We start from the raw sequence: 23,582 nt of genomic DNA on the forward strand, positions 1-23,582 counted from the left end.
ACGTCCCACTTCCCAAGGGCTTTGTTACGATATGGTAGCTTGGAGTTAGAGAGGCTTGTACCCAGGGTACAAGTCCTAAGAAAAAAGACATGGGGGGACTACCTTAGTTAGGCAGTATGCAAGTGACATCACGGCACGCAACATCATGCACGTACTGGTGTGCTGCCTAGGTCAGATAAGAAAAATAAATGCAAGGAAGAACAGATATATATATTAGTGAGCACAATTAGGCGGCAGAGTCGCTCGTTGAAAACTTGTATACTTGTTTCTTTATGCAAAGATGCACACCTAGCATGCTTTTCACCCCTTTGTGGCACGCAGGCCTGGGCCTTTCTCAAGACTTGTTGTGAAATCCGTGAAAAATGGGTGTGTAGTCAAAGAGCCGGGTCCTGTGGTCTTTGCTTTCCAGAAAACATTTTTTCTTTTTGGCAGCCTAAGTAGAGCATTAAAAACTGTGGGGCATATTATCAAGAACGGAGTTAAAATTATCGCCGCTTTAGCAACAGGAAACTGCCGCTAAAGCTGCAACAATGGGCTTGATAATATGCCCTTGTGAATTCCCATAGAAGCGTAGGTTCTGGTGTGAACCGGGGCTTCTATGGGAATTCACAAGGGCATATTATCAAGCCTATTATCTCCGCTTTCGCAGTAGTTTACTACTGCGAAAGCGGCGATAATTTTAACGGCGTTCTTGATAATATGCCCCCCAGTTTGATAACGAAACGCCCTTTGCTGAAGATAATGGTAATCTGGATCATATGTTAAAACTCAACAAACGTCATGGATGAGAAAAGTATCGAATATGTTTGGCACATTTTGAACCTTAATGTCATGTTAACTGGCTTCTGCGATCTTTTGACACAAAACGCATTTCTGGGAAATTATTATTAACACATATTTCTTCTATGTCCACATTGTAAAGGAGGCTCATGACTCTTGCGTCACTGGTGATGCCGTTAACTGTCCTTCATTTGTTCCTACTAAACTAGGTACATTGAAAAGGAATTCCGTTTGGGGTCTTGAAAAACAATAGCATTTTCACGAAAACACAGCTCGATCCACAGCACAATTAAGAGTGACAATGAAATTAATACGAAAGGATACTATTTAATCAAATTCATTATAAGTGAAACATAGTAATCTTAATAAAGCAACAACGGGATAAATGTCAAGTGCATAAACAGACGTGTTGTTTATCAGCACCACATTAAAAAAACGAAAATGCTTGGCCGGCAGAGAAAATGTTATGGATTACAAATGTTAATGTCAGAACTGATTCAATTGTGGGTATTGTAATAAGATAGGACATCAACAGTTCATGGATAAAAGAGATACCGTCTTGTAATACAGTGAGTCGTGAAAGCACTGCTTCATTTTCCAGAAGTTTTATTCTTTAATAAGTGAACATTGCTTCAGGGGGCTATCAGGTGGAAAGAAAAAAAACATTCTCCTTACAGCAATCTGGATAGCAAGTCAGCTATGTTCCAGGAAGAGCATTTCTTTTCTAATTATGAGTGGTGGTCGCATTTAGGATACTTTTTCTTCTCCCCTTAGTTTTTCTTTGGTAGGTTAGGAATTGTTCCTGCTTCTCGACAGGGTTGGACAGCATGGAAAAACAGATTGATAACTATGGAGAGAAATGCCTCAGTCTTGATGTGAGCTGCAGGTGAGTTCCCACAAAGTCAACATTTTTACTCGGTATATTTGGTTCAATTGACAGACTTTTCTCAGAAAATGTGTATTTACAGTATTTTGGCAGCATGTTTAAAGCTAAGAGAAATAAATCAGATAGAATTACTACATCAATTTAAGTAAATAGAAGAACAATGTACTTAATAAAATAACAACAAACTAATTTAGGGATTAGGATTTTTTAACAAAAATAATCAAAACCATCTTTAAAAACAATGGTGCAGTGAAAAGTTGATGTTATTCTATTGGGTGCGTATCAATGGGTCCAAGGTACCTTTTAGGGCCGACCATGATGGAGCAAAAGTTGAGTAAAATCTTAGAGGTTTGTCCTGGTGAGCAATTTTACTTTATGACTTCTGTTGCTTTTCCAGAAACTAAAACCCTCCAACTAGGTAAGAAAAAATGCTGCAGGTGAAATAGTTTGCACAAAGCGATGTATGTTTGTTTTGAAGTCCCACTGAAGCCTTGAATTTTGGTGCAAAAAGATCAGATTGGGATGAATTTACAATTGTAGCTGCCAACTTTGTTCTACCACTGAGATCACTTTGTATCTTTGACCAGCTCCTGTCCTATATATTTGAACTTAGTCACATTAGTGGAGCTTACAATGTTTAAGTGTAAAGTTGAGAGCCAAGTAGGGCTCCAAAATGTCAGATACCTGGTTTTGGCACCCCTACTGGAGGCATAAAGTTTACTGCAAAAACCTCAGAGTGGAATGACCCGACTAGTCTAGTCTTTGTCAGGGACTCTAGGCACCTAGTCCTTGTGTTTTGGAAGTTGAAAAAATCACTACCTTCTCGAGTATTTGAATGAAACTGTAGGATACGTTTTAATGCCATAAGCCAAGTACCTAGGGCCGGAATTTCATGCATTAGCTGAAGAATTGAGTATGAGATGCCTAGACATTTAAAAAGAATAAGCTAGATATCACAACAAATGGTTTGTTGGTTTACTCTCTAGAACAACCGGATTAACCATTTCCAAATGGAGAATGTGCCTAGAATTAAACAGAAAGACAGAACCCTTCCGTGAACAGTTCACTATGGAATTTTTGCCTGGCATCTAGAGACACAATTGGAAAGAGTTGTCTCCTAGTCTGTAAGACGCCTGCCTCCAGCATTTTGGTTAAGGAAAGGTGGTTTCATTCTTCTGATGATCCACAAGGTTAAAGGGGGTTGAGGTGTTGCCAGTGTATCAGCTTCCACTGTAGAACATAACTCCTAAACCTGGAGGGTGCACAGAGATGATGTTGCTTGGTAGCATGAAATTCAGGAGATCGGTTGATGTTAGAAGTTTCTTGTTGCTCTGGTATTTTAGCTCAACTTCCTTCCATTGCCGGTATTAGAATGGAGACAGGGGAGCCAGAGTTGACGATCTGAGGATGTTCTTCAAGTTAGTACCAGTGCGAGAACTTATAACTAAACTTTGAACTGTGTGAAAAATGTCCAGTCAGGGACCAGTTGAACTATGGGAAAAATGTCCATTCAGGGACTGGTGGCTTACCTGCAAAATCTTATTGAAAAGTGCTTAATCCAATAGCCTCAATTGGCAATATTTTTCCACTTGATATGGTGTGCACATCTCAAAGCTACAATCGGAGCATGATACCATTGTATTTTTTTCTCAGAATTTCATCTATTGGACAGAGTCTTCAGGTTTGCTCTGCAGGAGGCATTTGTCATCCAGAACCAAAGGTATACACTTTAACAGGACAAGTCACTAAGTTATATGCAGCCACCTTCCCTCACAGGTGAACCACAAAACTAGACCTCAGGTCAAATCTTAGACAACCACATGGACAATTGTAACTTCTTCTGATTTCTTTAAATCTCGCATATGATAACACTGAATTTCTTTTCCTACATTTTCCTATGGGGCATAACTATTCTGTTTGTAATTTTCAATAATTATATCCAAGTTTCTCTATTTTTGTAATAACTTTCTGAATGTGTTTGACTTAGCTAATAACTTTATTTGGATATTTTAATATACTTAACTGTAATTTGCTTGTCTAGTAGTTTCATATATATCACATGTATTTTTAATGTAGAAGGTCGACATGCTTGAGACAACAGCCCAAAGGAGGATTAGAGATCTCTTTTATAGAAACCATTTTTTTCATTCGTTGGATAGATTTTTAGGGGTCTCAGTCACAGTTCATATTAAAACTGTGCCCTTGACCTTCAGCAGCCTTACACTTCCATTCCCTACAGTGTCCACAAGACTTCACTTAGGCCTAAGTCAGGAATGGTTATTTCATGTTTGCAAGAAATTGGGTTACTGGTTGAGGGGGGGGTGAGACCCTACTCAAACCGCAATCATATTCCTTGTCAGGTTGAAATCACAAGCAAACCCCACACTAGATTGTGCTCAGCCCTCTGGTAGCTTAGCATAGAGCAGTCAGGCTTAATTTAAAGGCAATGTATAAAGTATATGTGTAACACTTCAAACAGGAAGAGAGTGAAAACACTACACAAGAAAGATCTCACACCAATTTAGAAAATAGAGTAAATTCTATTACTAAATCAAGACCAAAACAACACTAATTTAATTAGTAGAGTCGGAGATATGCAAATTAAAAAACGTCAGTGAAAAAGTGCCAAAAAGCGCAAAGTGCCAACTGTGGAAATCTGGTCACCCTAGACCGGAAAAAAGTCACAAGTTCAGTCTGACCGCATTGGAGCACAGGCCAGCTGTAGGGACCCATTTAGGTCTGCTGAACAAGAGTAACTTAAATCCTGGTTGTGGAGTACTGTGAGGGCCAATGTCGAGGATGTGTCGGCAGACAAGGCGAGGTCCAGGTTGGAGAGGCATTGCACAGCATCGGTTCTGGAGAGCTGTAAGGCTGTGATGCAAGGTCCTGCATCGTCATTGAGGTTGCTGTTGATGAGGAGCTTGCAATGAAAGGACCTGCATCGGGGATGAGCTGCTCAGCAGCGGTTCTGATGAGGCTGTGGGCTGCGATGACAATCAAAGCTCTGTGCGACGGAGAGGTCCACTCAGCAGAGGTGATGCACGGGTTCTGCTCAGTGTTGCACCGCAGAGTAGAGGAGAAGCATTGGTTCTGCTGGGTCAACAGATGGGCTGGCAGAGCAACTTCAGGCCTACTTCCATGGCTCCAGGATTGTGTTAGCACAACCTTGCAGAGTAGGATTCACAGCTGCAGACTACAGGTGCTGATTACAAGAGACTAACCCTTGGAGTCACTCTTTAGTCCTGGGTGCAGGTTGCAGGTCCAGTCCTTTTCACCCAGGCAAGAAGGCAGCTGAGCAGCAGTCCTTTAAGGTAGCAGCCCAGAAGAGTGTCAGTCCCTTCAACAGCACAGCAGTCCTTCTTCCTGGCAGTCTTCCACAGGTCCAAATGTGTACTGAAGGGCTGGGGTCTGAAGTCCATTATTTATACCTGATGCCCATTTTTAAGTAGAGGGAGCTTCTAGAGGCTTCACCTCCCCGAGTTGTCAGGCAAACCTCTTCTTCCCTATCCTGGCACCACCTGTCTGGGGTCACAACAGATTACTGACAATCCTTTGTGGGAGTGCTCAGGCAGAGCCTTTGTGATGTGAAAGTGTGGTAGGTGGCAGCTCTTCCCCCTCTTTAACACTGAGTGGCCCATCCTGCCAACATTTATTTTCCCTTTGTCATACTGTCTAGGAGCAATACACAAAAAACAACTGCCAGCTCCACCTAGTCATTGGAATCAGGATACAGGGGGCTGACACCAAATAGTTGGAACTGGAAAATGGCAATTTTGTAAAAGTGACCTTTTCAGACTTGTAATTACAAATCTGACTTTACCATTAAAGCTGGCTTTTTAAATTACAATTCTTTGGAGCCAAAACTCAACCAACCTATCTACCTTCTCCCAATCTGAAGTTGCACCTTATTAAATGTAATAAGGTGATTCCAATGTTATCCTATGGCTGAGGAAGGCCTTGCAGAAGAGAAAAAAAAACTTAAGAGTTTTCCACTACTAGGATACTACTTAAACGTATATGTCCTACTTTACATTGCACCCTGCCCTCTGGGTTGTTCAGGGCCTACCCTAGGAGTGACTTATATGTCCAAAGAAGAAGGGTTGGGCCTGACAAGAGCTTTATTTTGGCAGGTCGAAATGGTTGTTTAAAACTGCACACGCAGGCTGTAATGGCAGGTCTGAGACATGTTTAACTTAAGCGGTTGGCACAATGAGCGCTGCAGGACCACTTGTAGCATTAAATTTACATGCTCTAGGTACATGTAGTACCACTTTACTGGGAACTTAAAACTAAATTAAATATACCAATGGGGTGTAAGCCAATTCTACCATGTATAGAGGAGAGAGCCCAAACACCTTAGCACTGGTTAGCAGTAGGAAAGTGCACAGAGCCCTAAAGGCCAACAAAAATGAGTTCAGAAAACAGAAGAATGACAGCAAAAAGTTTGGGGATTACTTTGCAGAAAGGGCCAAGTCCAACAATATTCATGAAATTAGGCGGTTTGTTAAAATATTTCTTTATATTTAGTGTTAGTCGGACCATCTTTTAGGGAAGCACTTTCGCAAATGTAATCAACTGGTTTACACTGACCTGAAACATCAAGCACAATTTGTGTTCTTTGCAAGTCAAACATTATGTAACTAAAACTCAGCATTAAAGACAGCATCACATTTAAATTATCATGTCACAGGGACTTTACCAAACCCCTTCCCGATTACTACTTAAAAGTCACAGAGAATAGTGTTTATTTCTGCTGATTGTAAAAACATTTGCCAAAGTTTAATATTTACATTTTCCTTGTTCATTGTATATCTTCCATCATATAGACACACAATGTTTGGAAAGTCTGTTGCTATTTGTGTAAGCCTTTTTTAAAGCAGAGATTATAAACTAACCTAAAACAAAGACAATAACTAGTGATAGCTCCCCAAACACAAATGAAAACAGTAGTTAATGCAAATAGGATGATCATCTTGAGGCATTTCAGTGTATGTGCATTGACACAGAAATCTCCTGAGGTTCTCCCGTCACTCTAGGAAATTCCTGGTGCTAAAAAGAAATTCACATTCGGGTTATGAAAAGGAATGACAAGCCAATGAAATATGTCTGAATATATAATTATAGACTATGACATCTTGGCCCTAGGACTATTTAAAATTATCTTACATAGTACTGTTCTTGATCTTGCCTACTGGCCCAAGAACCCCTTTGGCATTCAAGTTGCTGGCAAAAAGCTTAATTATTTCAAAAATCCATTATTTCTTTTTGGTACAAAATTAAGAGGAAGCAAGTATTAATTTGAATACAGTTTTACCAAATTGATTTACCTTTTCTTCTCTGGTAGCTCCTCCTCCTTCCCCCATGCTACTGTCGCGCGGCTGCATCTCCAGTACTGTGCGGAACAGCTTCTCAGAGGTCTGTGTTAGGAATCCAATTTCGGCGTTCGGGTGAAGTCCATACAGATATGGAGACTCAGCAGGCAGCACATCATCAAGATACTGCAAGCACAGAGCAGATGCAATGTGACTTCGTAAACAATGAATCATAAACGTTCTCACTAACCCCACCAATCGCTGCCATTAATACGCAACGCCAATAGAGCACTGGACTTACATGTAAGATCTGGCACTGGCGCCTTGTGCTCCAGAACTTACATCAGAATCCGATTAAACTGATAAAATGTGACACACTTAATATCATTACTTAAATGAGGAACATGATTGGATTTTTTTTGCAACCATTACAACATTTGATTAACAACATATCTGCCCGGCTTGCACGCTCCCAGTTCCCTAGCATGAATTAAACAGTCACAATGATTCTCAATGCGGTATTTCTGAATTGATGAGTGCGGTATAACATTCGGTTATTTATCATTATAAATGGGCCTGGCCTACAGTATGGGCCAGAGACGGATAAGGAGATCAGTTAATGTCGTCAATAATTGAATTTGCAGACCGCTGCTTTCTCTGATGTGATCGGCCGGAGCAGCGGGCAGAATACCAAGCAGCCGCCCTGCACATCTCCTTTACATTTCTTTCCCTTATCCTTTCACACTTCTGCTCACGTCAGTTGAATATAATAGAATCCCCGCTGCAGCACAACGACCTTTGGAGCCATTCATCTGGGCCACAACTCTCAAGCACCATAATAATGGCGATCAGGCACCCTTGCAGGAGAGGAAAAGCTTAAAGGCAGTGACATCAAGACACGGGAAGAGAGAGCTACTTGTAACAAGACATCCAAAGTATACAGAAATGGATCATCCTGAAAGGACAAAAACATTCTGAGCTTTTAAAATTGAGTCCTATGTCCTCAGGTTTGAATCTTAAGGGTACGTGCATCCCTTGTCACATCTGCGGATTTTTTTTTTAATACAATTGCCTTATAGCATTTAATTAAACACTGTGCAAGAGTATGTGTATATTTTATTTTTTTATGGTATTTTATGAACCTGGACTGAGGGACAGAGGATTGCTGTACAGCGCACAGGTACCATATAATGGAGTGGAAGGTACACCAAGCATTCGAGAACACTTGTGAAGCAGGTGATGAATACAGCTGGTGGGTCACGTGAGCTCAGTAGTGGAGCTGATTGGTGCAGGAGGAAGAGGTTGTGGGCACAAGATGACTGAGAAGAGTTGAGTGGCATAAAGGGGATTTGCTTTTAGTGGCTTGCCAGGCTAAGTGGGATGTTCCTCACGCAGCAATACACACTGTGAATATGAGAGGTTCAGACGTGCATATGAGGGGCCCGCGTCCCTGGCTAAAATGGAGGGACGAGCTGCAACACAGGAATCCTGTAAAAGGCAGATTCAAAACACGTTTTTATCTTAGTGGTGTTAACAAGCGGGAATGTAAACACCTACAGTGAAGCAGGGAGTGCCTCAGGGTTCTTCCCTGAGCCCGACGCTTTTTAATCTCTAAATGTGTCCTTTAGCAGACATTGTTGAGAGATATGGTCTCTCCAATGTGTCCTAAGCTGATTCCACACAGTTAGTAGTCACCCTGCCCCAAAACTCCTTCGATCCGGCAGCACAATTCCAGTCATGATTAACTGAGGAAGCAGATTGGATGAGTCTCAGTTGCCTCAGATTGAATGCAGATGTAAACAAGGTTCTGGTCTAAGGTAAACAACCGTCTATTTGGTCCACAGCATGGTGTCCGGACACCTTGCCTAAAGGAAGAATCTAGGCATTTTGTTTGATTCTAAAATGCAATTTGAAAGCTAAATTACAAACTTGGCAGGACAGTGCTTCAGAACATTAAAATCCCTGGAACAAATTCAGTGTTATCTGCCAGAAGTAGCCAGGAAAACGGTGGTCCTGTCTCTTATCAATCCTACTAAAAACAATAGAGGGAGTGAAGAGGTAGTGTCCTAGAAGGGCGCTGGAGGTGGATACGTCCCCCTCTGGCAATCTAGATTAAACGAAAGGATCCACCTGTTGGTGGATCCTTTCGTTTAATATAACTTATCAATCCTAGACTGGACTACTGTAATGTTCTATATCTTAGAGTTTTGCAGGCATGCATGATGTAACCAGTCGCAGCCCGTGCAGGTAAGCGCGGTAGGGCGGGAGGGGCGGGGCAGTGATAAACGATGGAATAAGAAAAATAGATCAATTAAAAAATCCTCTTGCCTTGCTCTCAACGAGCACAAGGTAAGTGGTTTTATTTGTTTAATTTTCTATTCCGTTGTTTGCCACTGCCACGCCCTCCACCCCCACCCCACTGCGCTTACCATGCATTTGCCGCCATTGTATGCGACTCCAAAGGGTACAAAATATGGTAACATGTTTGCTGCGGGCCGTGCGTAGGCACTCCCCCTCATCTCCTGCCTTAGCAAATCACATTGTCTCACATTGAAGGAACGAGTTTCTTTCAAAGCTCTATGCTATAGCCATATAATTCTTAATGGCAAAGGCCCTGGCTACTTGAAGAACATGATTTCAGCCTACTTTCCCCAAAAATCTCTCAGATCGGCCAATACTCAGCTTGCACTAATTCCTAGAATAAAAAAATCATGCATCGGAGGATGCTCATTCAGCTCTTAAATGGCTACACTGTGGAGAGTATTACCCCTTTCACTTAGACAAAAGTCGGATATCTCTTTTCGAAAAAAGCTGAAAACATGGCTTTATAGATCCATCTAGTCCAGTGTTTAGTGTTTATGCTCATGGTAGTGGACAGGAAACCCTAGCGGTGGGACACGTCTATGGACGTAACTGTGCGCTTTAAAAAACACTTAGTCTTATTATTAAGTAGCCCTATATTAGCCGGGTATCAGCCATAAATCATCTAGGATCCGGCCTCAGAGCCTTTAATGCAGTCCAGCCCAGCTGGCGATCATAAGATTCAGGTAATTCACAGTCCGCCCCATGATGGATAGCACTAAGTCATTAGAGGCAGACCATGCATGGAAAGGAGAACCATATGTTTCTTCTGTTTGGATGAAGGATTCCAAAGAGTAAGGAGGTCGACCTTCAGCCTGACTGTATACGTGAAGGAGGTCTTTTATTCTTGTCCTTTCTGTGTTCTTTAAGATCTGCAGCCTTGGAAGGGTGGTGTAATCCTGTGGCTGAGATTAAGGGAGAGGTTGTTTCTATTCAAGGCAGTCTGGGGCATATTAACAAGGGCTTTATCCCCGCTTTTTTGGCTTTAAAAGCCAAAGAAGCAGAGATAAAAATATCGCCCTATCAACAATAGGGTGCAAACATGCATAATCGCATGTTAGCACCCTCCTTCACTACGCTTCCCTTTGCATCTCAGTTCCAGAGCATCTCCTATTATGAAGCTTCACGCTAACACTGTTAGAGACAAAAAAAAGCTGCGCTAACCACGGTTAACGCTGCTTTTTTACGTCTGCTAATTTTCAGACTTAGCCATGTAATACAATGGGAGGTGAATTACATGGCTAAATCCACCATGGGCTATCAACAAGGATATCCCTATCCTTGTAGTTTTATTGCTGCATTACCAGCGATAACCTCCCAAAATGTCGCTATCGCTGGATTTTCTTATCGCCTAGGCGATTAGCGTTGTTAATAACGCGATAACCTGGCGATATTATCCAGCGATAGCGGGCGTTAAAACAATTAACGCTAAGCGCCCTTAGCGTTAATGTTCCCTGTTCCTTGTTAATATGCCCCTCTGTGTTTTTTTGGAATTGGGGGTCTTGAATATTATTATGAAATAATATTTAAACTTGATATGGGCCGGAAGTGGGATCCGGCGAGAGCATTCACTTAAAAAAATAATATACAACCATATTTTCATTGGTTGGTTGCTCTGCAGTGATGTCCAGTTGGCATTCGTGTTCTCTAAGAATTGAATTTTGCTCAATTTAGTATGCCAGCATCACAGAAGTCATATTCTTCAATTAGTTTTTTTGGCTGAAGCTATAAAAAATCCTTCTTAAAAAATTCAATAATAAATATAGAACGTCTACATAGTTTTCTTCATCAGAGTACGACTAAGACTTTTTTCTTATTTACATCATTTTGCAAGCTTAAGAGGTGTGCAAGCCGTAAGAGCATACTACCTCCGGCATTTGCAATTCAGTACAGAGAGCATAGGTCCTTAACCTCATTCTGTCAGCTCCAATGCAACCCTACAGCAGGAAAGACTGAGCGCTGGGGCCGCCATATTGAGGAACTCCTTGTGTTTTCGTGATCAGTATTTGACCTTCAAAAGCGTGCTATTATAGTTAATGCACGCAGTCAGACCCCGTGCATGCACATTGAGCTTCAAACTGTCTCCACGTGAGAGTGTGTGTATCACTTATTGTTTCTTTACTCGCTGCTACACCACGATTTCCCTTTTTTCATTACTTCCCAAGATGGCCCTCTCTTGTTTTTCTTCCAAGATTATGTATTTATTGCAGTGGAACAAGCTGAACTTTTTGACACTGAACACGTGCGTATCACTCGTTAAACTGTCTTTACCATTTTGTAGTAGGTATGTGTGTCATTACGTTTATCAGTTGTTCTGACTCAAAATTCCTTAAACCTCGGTCTAAGTGGACGTAATGTGATTCAGAAGGAAGGCTCCTGATGTGCAGCCAATGTCAGTATATTTTGTTATATTTATTTTTATTTTTAAAAGCTGTAAAAATATTTTTCTTTTTCTTTATTATTTCTTTGATCCTCATCCTAGGTTTGCATTGCTTTTCCTTCCTAATTTCCAAACTGTATTATTCCTACCAGAATATCATTTACTTGCTGCCATTTAACAGCAGGGTGATTTCGTTTCTGGCTGCTTCATGAAATGCAGTGTTCCTTACAAAGGCAATATTTGAAGCCATTGGGATATCAGTAGTAGACCAGAACAAGACTCTACTGCTTGAATATGGAAATACTTTGAATGGCCTGCTTGCATAACCTAAACATTCCAAGATATCTGACCACCTTCCAGCTTAATTACATCATATAATCCAGAAGGCCACAGTCTGCACTATCACGGAAAGAGGGGAAGCAACCTTCACAACGAGGTCATGACTAAGCAATACCTTTAACACGCATCCATCTCTGTGCATATGCCTTTACAACGAAATAGTTTGTATATGCCAGGTGAGTATACACATATATACATAAATATATAACCTAGGACCTAATTTCCATAGACAAAGTGGTAAACACACATTATTCCGCAACTTTCTTCCCGCATACCATCAATCCACATACTTTTTTTACGAAAGTACCATGACTCCGCAATGCCATTATAACGCATGGCATTACATTTTATATGCTTTTACTACACATACATTTACAACGAAATTCGTTGTAAATGCATGAATGGTAAAAGCATGTTTTTTTTATATGGTAGGATAAGGTAAGTATGGGTATAGGGGTATATGTTTTGGAGTGTTTGGGTATCTTAAGGCTTCAGATATGGTTTTGGGTTATGGGGTACAGGGGTATTTTTAGGGTTTAGGGATAGGTATGGGTTTTGGGGTACAGGGGTATTTTTAGGGTTCAGGGCTAGGTTTGGGTTTTGGGGTACAGGGGTATTTTTAGGGTTCAGGGCTAGGTTTGGGTTTTGGGGTACAGGGGTACTTTTAGCGTTTAGGGGTAGGTTTGGGTTTTGGGGTACAGGGTTTTTTTTAGGGTTCAGATATAGTTTTGGGTTATGGGTACAGGGGTATTTTAGGGTTCAGGGATAGGTTTGAATTTTGGGGTACATGGGTATTTTAGGGTTAAGGGCTAGGTTTGGGTTTTGGGGTACAGGGGTATTTTTAGGGTTCAGGGATAGGTTTTGGTTTTGGGGTATAGGGGTATTTCTAGGGTCAGGATGGGTTAGTGTTTAAGGGTGCTGGTGTATTTTAAGGAGTAAGGGTGGGTTAGGATTTTGGGGATCTGAGGTATTTTAAGGGGCCAAGGTGGGATTAGTTTTTAGGGTGAAAAGAGTAATTAAAAAAAATTATATATATAAATATTTGTAAATAAATAATATATATATATTTATATACATATGCATTATTAAGTATATATATATTCACTGAAAAACAACCATAGGTTTCAGGAGTTATATAGTTAGAAATTAGTTTTTAAAAAACCTTTGAAATTCACTCAAAAAACTATAAGTTTTAGTGGTGTTATAGTTAGCTGGACATTTTACTCATACAAAACCAATGAAATTGCTCCTATATAGTTAGTTGTACTAACTATATTTCGCGCACCCGCAATCCACTGCTGATGATGTCACATATTAGATCATTCATGACATGGTCAGTGACATCACTGATGACATCTCAAATGACATCACTGATGACATCACTGATGACATCATCCAGTGAATGTGGTTTGCTTCGTTATTTAAATATGCATTATATATATAGCAATTTACATTGAAGAATGAGTGGATATATATAAATAAATATTTGGATGGAGGATTTAGTAGCAGTGTAATTGACTGTTTACTTGACCAATTTATAATGTCTCACTAAATATAGTGGATAGTGACTAAACTGTGTGAATATCTGTATCACTTTGTCAGTTGTTGTGTAAACTGATTCTACAGTTGGTTACTAGCTATGTGAAAGTCTATATTAGGTATTGATTAGTTAACTGAGTATTTGTATGGGAGTGTGAAAGTGTGTGTGGTTCGGTGGGGGGGGTGTGACTGTCCAAAGATGTGTGAATAGTTGATTCAGTAGATATATGAAGTTAAAACTACATGTTCCAACAGTTTGGGTGAGGGAATCTCTTTATGGGTGTGGTGATGAGCAAATATATTTCTCAAAGGTACAGGTCCAACAAACTAGAAAAATAAAAGGCAGTGTATGTGTCAGTTGTTGTATATAAATAAGTATACATGAGACACAATGATTGTGTGAGTGACTGTATGGATAACTGTATACTTGTAATAATGATTTTATAATTCACTAAGTATGACTTACTATCTAAATGAATAGAAGAAGTGGTGTTTGTATAAGTGTTTTGCTAAGTAAATATGTAAGTATGATCCATTGTTTGCATAAGTGAGTAGGATGACTTCATATGTGAATAGGATGCGTGCTGTTGTTTAATGTCGATATAGATGTATAAGTATTTTTGATAGTGTTCTATTGTTCATTGACAGCATGTATGAGTGAATCCATAGGTAAGTGATTAGATGTGTGTATACATCTATGAATCACTGAGTGGATTTTTAGATACTTGTATTGCTGTGACAATGGATTTAAATATGATACTCTGTATTTTACAAACAGTGATGAAAAATGGTAATAGTGTATGAAAAGGTGTATGTGATTGTCACGTGGATGATGTCATCAGTGATGTCATTTGAGATGTCATCAGTGATGTCACTGACCATGTCATGAATGATCTAATATGTGACGTCATCAGCAGTGGATTGCGGGTGCGCGAAATATAGTTAGTACAACTAACTATATAGGAGCAATTTCATTGGTTTTGTATGAGTAAAATGTCCAGCTAACTATAACACCACTAAAACTTATAGTTTTTTGAGTGAATTTCAAAGGTTTTTTAAAAACTAATTTCTAACTATATAACTCCTGAAACCTATGTTTTTTTCAGTGAATTTCAAAGGTTTTTTTAAATGCTAATTCCTAACTATATAAGGCCTGAAACCTATGGTTTTTTCAGTGAATTTCAAAGGTTTTTTAAATGCTGATTCCTAACTATATAAGGCCTGAAACCTATGTTTTTTTCAGTGAATTTCAAAGGTTTTTTAAATGCTAATTTCCAGCTATATAAGGCCTGAAACCTATGGTTTTTTCAGTGAATTTCAAAGGTTTTTTAAATGCTAATTCCTAACTATATAAGGCCTGAAACCTATGGTTTTTTCAGTGTTTTTAAAAAAAAAATTGATTGGTTAACTGGCTTATTAAGTGTATCTTAGTGAATACATATATTAGCGAGTAATGTTTAAATATTTAAATATATGCGTGAGTGATGTAATATGTGACGTCATCCGCAGTGCATTGCAGACGTGCAAGTTATAGTGAGTCCAACTAACTATAACGTGGGAATTTCAATGGTTTTATGCGAGTAAAATTTCCAGCTAACTATAACTGGTGTGAAACCTAAGGTTTTTTCAGTGAATTTCAAAGGTTTTTTAAATGCTAATTCCTAACTATAACTGGAGTGTAACCTATGGTTTTTTCAGTGAATATATATATATATATAACATTTCTATGGCAAAATGAAACCCCTCATTTTGTTCCTTTTCAAATTAAATGTATTAAGTGTTACCACTTTATTCCAATCAAGATGACTTCAGGTGTGCCATACTTTTGTCATAAGTAAGACTGTTAGCGTTCTAGTTGTTCTTTAGAACACTCTGGGACATACTGTCATTGGGCTATAGTTGGGCTACAGCTGGCTGATATTTGGGCTACATTTGGGCTCTTTTGTCTCTGGTGGCCTTCTTGGGAGACTGCATATCAGAATTTTTTTAATGAAATATAAGAGGATTTGAGAAGTCACTCAAAATGTGCCCTAATTTTTCTTTCGTCAGCACTTATCATAATTTCTATGGCAAAATGAACCCCCTCATTTTGTTCCTTTGCAAATTAAATGTTTTAAGTGTTAACACTTTATTCCAATCAAGATGACTTCAGGTGTGCCATACTTTTGTCATAAGTAAGACTGTTAGTGCTCTAGTTGTTCTTTAGAACACTCTGGGACATTCCGTAATTGGGCTATAGTTGGGCTACATCTGGCTGATATTTGGGCTACATTTTTTTTTTGTCTCTGGTGGCCATCTTTGGGCTACATTGGGCTACATTGGGCTACATTGGGCTACATTTGGGCTACATTTGGGCTCTAACATATATATATAGTCCAATGTAGCCCAATATATATTTTTTCAAAGTTAATTTTCGTAAAAACCACTGGAGCATATATCTTGAAACATAGCAAAGACACATCGGGCTACCAGTCCCTACAATTTTGCCAAGTTTGGTGGAAAACCATTCAGCCGTTCGGGCTAAAAGTGAGTCCAACCGCCCTATGGAAATTAACATGGGGAAAACACGTTTTGGGACCCCCCTTTTATCTTGGCCCCCGCTTGACAAATCCCCCCCAAACTTTCAGGGAAGGAGCGGAGCGCCGCGAGGCAAAGTTAAGGAAATTTTCAGGAAGATTCCTCAACCGGCGCCAAAGTTATTCCCAATAGAATGTTGCGATTTCCCTATGGAAAACAATCCTAACTATATATACCTACTGGCTATCGCCAGTAGGTAATGTATCTAGATATACATACATACACAATAATGTTTTCCTCTTCGGCAATGTACTGTACAAACAACTGAGAGGAGTAGCATGGGGGCCTGTTTCTCCCCCAGCTATGCATGCTTGCATGTTGGCTGGTGGGAGGAACAGGTCCTCAGGCGCACGCACAAGGCGTCCTTTGATACACATGTTGCTACATATTTCCGGTATATTGATGATGTGTTTCTATTGTGGCGTGGGACACAATTGAAAGAGGAAATTTTTATATCAGAGATTAACATCAATTATCTAAATTTAAATTTCACTTCAAACATAGATAACACACAGATTGATTTCTTTGACGTGAGGCTTCAGGTCAAGGATGGCAAATTGGGCACTACGCTCTTTAGGCACCGAAGGCTGGGAACATTACGCTTCATGCCAACAGTTCCCATCCTAAACATCTTATAGCCAGCATATTTTACGGTGAAGTCCTCAGACTGAAACGTATCTGTAGCGACAATGATGATTTTTTAAGATGCCAAGAGGAAATGTGCACACGCCTAAGGGAGAGAGGCTACAGTGACAAAATCATCAATGAGGCTATCAGAAAAGCAAATGACCAACCTAGAGAGACTTTGTTTCAGAAGGAAAATGTGAAAAAGGTCGTTGAGAGTAACACACGTGATAGCCCTAGATTTATCACCACCTTCTCCAAGCAAGAGAGAAAAATCAGATCCATAGTATCTAAACATTGGCCGATTGTGCTCACAGACAGTACTTTGAAGGCACAATTGCCCATATTACCTTCTATAACTTTCAGAAAAGGTAAATCTATGGGAACAGCACTAGACAAAAACTCTCCTGAAACCAGAAAAACCACGACATGGCTACAACCTGTCAATGGTTTCAGAAGATGCACATCATGCCATGCATGTAAATTTGGCTGCAATAAAACCTCTTATTGTACTCCCTTCGAAACATCTCCTGTCCCTATTAGGGGTAATTACAACTGTAGAACAGAATATGCTGTTTATGTTCTGATGTGCACTTGTGGTCTTAACTACATTGGTAGTACCAAGCTGCAGGTGCACGTCATAATACTACAGCACATCAGGGCAATCTTGCATAATGATCCAGCGTACCCTGTGGCTCGTCACTTTTCCATTTGCCACGATAAAGATATTAACTGTCTTACATATTATGTAATCAGCGCTATAACCAACTCCAAACGAGATGGTAATAGAGAACGACAGTTAAGGCAACTGGAAACGAAATTTATTTTAGACTTTGATAGTAAATGGCCACAGGGGTTGAACAATACTGAGGATATGCATACCTTTTTATAGTTGTGAGAACATATATTGCTGCTTTATGGTGTTTTCCATGATATGTAAATAATGTATTTTTCTATTATTCCCATATTTATGCTTCACGATGATTCTTTCTGTGACCAATTGTTAATGTCTTTGAATGTTTTTAGCAAACTCTTTTAACCAATTTTTATCATCTTTTTTAATGATTGTAATTCTCTGATTCGGAGAATTGTATTATTATTAAGTTGGTATGTATGTTTGCTATGAGATATAATTATATTAACTATGGTCTTAACATATTTATTACTGAACTTTATCGTTCCTCTTTTCAGGAAGGGGTTAGGTTTGTTATTTGCACAATTTATTATGCACTTTATTTCTGTATTTGCACTTTAAAGACAAAGAGCACTTAGGCACTTTATTGGTATTTGGCATTCTGGATTTATCCATTTTACTATATTGTACCTTATATAGTATACATCATATAAATATATCATTAATAGGCACAATTCATTAGACAACGGTCTACTTATGGATTTATCCATTGCATTGCTAAAATCTGAAAATACCTATGTATTGGTTAGATTCAGTTGTATTTATACATTGAATTTTGGTGTTTTGCTTTTATGTTAAAAATGCACTGACATTTTAACAGATAATCAGCAAACATGCATGTGTAGGGCTTATTATCTGAGTATTATATACTACGATTATAGTCTGTTTTTAGTGACCATGACCATGTGACTACAATGAATGCCAAAAGGGGAGTGCACATTTATAGCATGTATAAAAGAAAAAAATGGCGCAGTTAAACTGTATGTGATCAAGGGCTTGACACCGCGAAACGCGTCATCGCAGGTTGTGATTAATAAAGAAATTCTCGCCTGACAAAAACGCTGCAGAGGTCTGAGTCTCCTTCTTCGCCAGCTGTTACTGGAGGTGGTCGGACTTTTTCTCTGGAATATATATATATATATATATATATATATATATATATATATATATATTCACTGAAAAAACCACAGGTTATAGACCATATATAGTTAGGAATTAGCATTTAGAAAACCTTATTTTACTCACACAAAACCATTAAAATTCCATATATAGTTAGTTGCACTAACTATATATCGTGCACCCGCAATCCACTGCTGATGATGTCACATATTACATCATTCATGACATGGTCAGTGACATCACTGATGACATCACCGATGACATCTCAAATGACATCACTGATGACATCACTGATAACAACATCCAGTGATTTTTTGTTTCTATAAAGTTTAAATATGTCTTACATATTGAAGAATGAGTGGATGTGTAAGTGTCTGGACGAAGGATTTAGTAGGTGCATGACTGACTGTATGAGTGAGTGATTAAATGTGTCTCACTGACTGCATGGGTTAGTGACTAAACTGTCTTAATTTGTGCATCATTATGTCTGTTGTTCTGTAAACTGCTGCATGTGTTGATCAGTAGCTATATGAGTAACTATATGGGTTATTGATTGATTGCCCAAGTATTTGTATGGGAGACTGAGTGTGTGTGTGGCTAGCTGGGAGGTGTGTGACTCTGTGCAGATCAATCTGTACTTGTATCAATGATTGTATAAGAAGGTAAGTATGTGTTAGTATATGTTTGAAAATGTAAGGTGCTCTATGTTTAACTGTATAGACAAGAAAATGGAAGTGTCATTGATTCTTTACAGGACTGACTAGGTGTGTGAGTAACTCCATGGATGAGTGGCAGACTGTGAGTGTCTGTATAGGTGTATGAGTGCATATGATAGTGTTGTAAAGATGAGTGATTGTATGTATGAATGATTGTATGGGTGAATGAGTGAAGGTGTGTGTAGACGTAGCAATCAGTGAGTGCGTATGTAGTAACTAGTATTGGTGTGTCAATGGTTTCAAAAATTATACTCTCTTTTTAACACTGGGTGAAACAGAGGTTATATTAAAATGTGAGGAGATGCATTGTATTGTCACATGAATGATATCATCAGTGATGTGGTCATTGATGTCAAATGAGATGTCATCAGTGATGTCATTTGAGATGTCATCAGTGATGTCATCAGTGATGTCACTGACCATGTCATGAATGATGTAATATGTGACATCATCAGCAGTGGATTGCGGGTGCACGATATATAGTTAGTGCAACTAACTATATATGGAATTTCAATGGTTTTGTGTGAGTAAAATAAGGTTTTCTAAATGCTAATTCCTAACTATATATGGTCTATAACCTGTGGTTTTTTCAGTGAATTTTCAAGGTTTTGTAAATGCTAATTCCTAACTATATATGGTCTATAACCTATGGTTTTTTCTGTGAATTTCATTGGTTTTTTAACAGCTAATATCTGTAGCTGTAAAATGTATTCTTCTTTAAATCCAAAAATATATTTTATATGTTTATGAATAATTTTTTTTTTAAATATTTTTTTTTCTTCGTTCCCGCTTCGCGAATCGGGAAGCTTCCCGTTAGCTGACCTTGATGCCGCGAAATAGACCGCGAGCCGGTAAACGTTTCTTTACCGCAAGTGCCGCGTTAGAAAACAACATCGTGACGCCTCCCGTCCGCATGACGTTTCACGTTGTCGCGTGATACGTCATATGACGTGCTACGTTAGCGAACTGGTACGCGAAGCAAGTCGCAAAGCCCAGGTTTCTGGAAGCAAACCGGGAGGCCCTGCAAAGCGCTTAACGTAAACACAGCAAGTCATGTGACTTGGTAATAACACTTTTCATTGGTTCATTTCACTTTTGGTTTCCTAATGATGTAAGACTAGGTCATATAATCTAAAATGAACACTTTTGATTGGTTGAGAACTCTTGTTTTTCCCAAATGATGAAAATCCCTCCTTCTTTCCTCACTCTGACTTTCATCATTGTGAGAGAAAGACCCTTTGTGATCACTGAGCAATGGCTTCTTTAGTAGCTTCAGCTGGTGCTTCCCCACCACCTCCACCACATCCAAGGAAGAGTGGACCACCTGCTCAAGTTATAATTCAACAAGAAGAAGAAGAAGAGGAACAGGACGACGAGCACGAAGAGAGGCAGTTTTTGCCTTAGCAGCCCAGGACGTCTCACCGGAAAGAAAACTTCATTTGGCAATTTTTTTAAATTCCCAAAGGTCAGAAAAAAGTAAATGCAAGATACGTAACTTGCCTTATATGTCAAGATAGACTGTCCAGAGGAACCGAGAAAAAATACAGTTTCGGAAACTACACAATGCATCGCCATATGACTAGGTGGCATCCTAACAACTACAGTGCTGCACAGTTTCGGAACGACCTAGATAATCTCCCTATTATGGCCAGAAGATCTGTTGTACCGGAAGTAACGGGACCAGAGGGCAGGGAGATGGTGCCAAATATACAAATGAAATTTGGTGAAGTAAAACACACCTGCGTATTTTGCGATGGATTCATTTCCTACGGAGAAAAAAGCATCACTCTGATCAACAGAGCTATTGACTATCATATGCAAGTTTGTACGAAACGCCCAAAATAATACATACTTCTTTTTTTGTTTTGTTGCTCCTGTTGAGCCCTTTACAATGAATCGTTTTCATTGCCCCCTCCAAGAAAAACCCAAAAAAATATAAAACTTCAGAAAAATTCAAAAAAAGTAAAAAAATGTTCCGAAAAATAATAAAAAAAATATAAAACAACAAAAACAATAAAAAAAAAAGTTATTTTCAGAACTACCTCCCCGTTATTAAAAAATTGGTACAATATTTGGAACTGTGCCAACCTCTATTTCTCTTAGTTCGCTTCCCAGTTCGCTCGCCGGTACGCGAACTAGAAGCGAACCAAAAACAGTAAGTATAAGGGAAGGAAACAGACACTTATGTTAAAAGAAAGACAGCTATAGGGGAGTAAACTAGAGATACTATTACCCGTAATCCACTGCTGATGATGTCACATATTACATCATTCATGACATGCTCAGTGACATCATCAGCAGAGGATTGCGGGTTTTTTGGCAACGTGCCTTATCCACGGTTTAATAACGCTGCCTTTTGCTTTATATAAGTTTTCAAATTGTATGAAATATATACCAATAGGTCGTTATGAACCTTTAGGTAGTGCTTTTCTTCATGAGGTCTGGTCGCTTCCATACACATACAGATGTTTCAAAGATGATCAAGAAGTTTATCTGAATGGAGAGGAATGCACTGAGACGCCAGATCATTCACTAATGTGTAGGCACATACAGTTACACGGTTCATGCAACAAACACCGACCAAATATGGCTTGCGTGTTGCAAGGCACGCCAGTTCCTGCTATCATCCCCACGTTCAAGTTGTTGGAAAATGGTAGTTATTTGATGCTCAATAATGAAGATTGTTCTGAGTTAATTGAAAAGGGTCTGCACCTCTGTACGGGTGTTCGCTATGTGAAGCACGAAAGTTTCACGGGCCGAACTCAAGGCCACCTCTCTCTGAGACAAAAGAGCTCTTATTCTTGCCATGCCGTTGAAATCTGTCCCAAGGTTGGTATTTGTGGCCAGATTGAAAACTCCCTATGTTCATGTGTGGGAGGAAATAGAACATTTCTGCAGCAAATAACCCGTTCACTTACTGTTACGATAAAAGGAATACTTTTAATTCAGATTTGCCTTTCAATTTCAGCAAGATGGTTCCGACTATCTTTAACGCATCCTCCACAAAGACCCTGGCGCACTTTTTTAAAGTTGTTACCAGTGGTCTCGTGACTTCATTTGAGAAAATCTTTGGAGTCATCCCTGCTTCCTTTCATTCTATTTTCTCCACTCCGGTTCGTGGATTGGCATTTTTACTTGCATTACCAGCGGACGCTCTTGTGCTTTTTTACATTTTTAAATATGGATGTCCCTCCTATGCAACCTCCCACCCTGCAGCTGCTGACACTGTTCCGCAATCGCATGCTAGAATATTATGGCACAATGCCGTTGGCGATATTAAGCACGGCATATGGATTATCTTTTCGATTCTCCTACTTCACCTGTGTCCAGCCTGTATTTCACTGCCTGACCTGTGATTTCGATTGGGCCATTGATTTGTGTCTCTGCGGACCGGTTTCTCCTGACGTCGACTTTAATCAGCTGATGACTCCTATCATTACTCACGAGTTGGTTTGTCCTGGCGAAAGGATTATGGCTGTGGCATTGATGCATGGACTACTTGGTCCCTGGAATTTACTGGCGGCAGCACAGTCTTTCTTGGAACAGAGCTTTCTTGAAAACCCACCGAGCTGTCCTCTGATGGTGATAGAGGATCCGGTGCTGGGAGAGCACGTATGTTCTTTTCCGCTTTTAAATTGGATGGCTGAACTGTTTTCGGATGAAGACGGTGACTTCCTATTGGAGGCTGTTGCAGCTTATTTTGCATACACAGTTATGTCATAGACCTTTTTCATGTTTGATATGCTGAGTACTAGCATTTCATTGACAATTCATTGACTTATTTGTCAAGTTTTTATTATTTACCTTGCCTATTGGCTTAAGACTCGATAAAGTACTTGGCTGTTTTATTTTTCTTTAGCATTAAATTTTCCTAGTTTTTAATGCTTTACCTTGCGGACCGTCCACATATAAACTTGCAATCTGCTCTCATGAGATGGCACTTCTATTATCTTATTCAGTTCGTTTCCGGATCATGGGGAGGTGTCATCTAGGTCCTGGATATCTTTACACCGTGTTAAGTTAGCATGGGCTCATTACCGGTTTAAACGCCATTTTTCCTTTTTTGCAACTTCTGCACACGACACTTAGTTGTTGCTTTAGCTTTCCACCTAGTAGTTCATCGTGGTTTACATGAGAATAATATGTTATTGCTCTACTATCTGCTTTGCTTGTTAAACTATATCTGTACAGCAAGTGCTAAAGTTTCAAGAACAACACGATACAGAATTGTTATGAGGTCTGATCTCCACGACTT

At 39.4% G+C, this 23,582-nt stretch overlaps 1 protein-coding gene across 1 annotated transcript in view; it reads right to left on the reverse strand.

The window, feature by feature from the left end:
• The window catches only part of DNAH9 (dynein axonemal heavy chain 9), a 1,695,107-nt gene that overhangs the window by 148,155 nt on the left and 1,523,370 nt on the right, over positions 1-23,582 (reverse strand). The window contains exon 66 of the mRNA XM_078654721.1: positions 6,994-7,164. Within this exon, the coding sequence (XP_078510847.1) occupies positions 6,994-7,164 (171 nt within the window). The remainder of the gene's footprint in view (positions 1-6,993; positions 7,165-23,582) is intronic.

This window comes from Lissotriton helveticus, chromosome 7 (genome assembly GCF_964261635.1).
Source record: "Lissotriton helveticus chromosome 7, aLisHel1.1, whole genome shotgun sequence".
Classification (NCBI taxonomy): domain Eukaryota; kingdom Metazoa; phylum Chordata; class Amphibia; order Caudata; family Salamandridae; genus Lissotriton; species Lissotriton helveticus.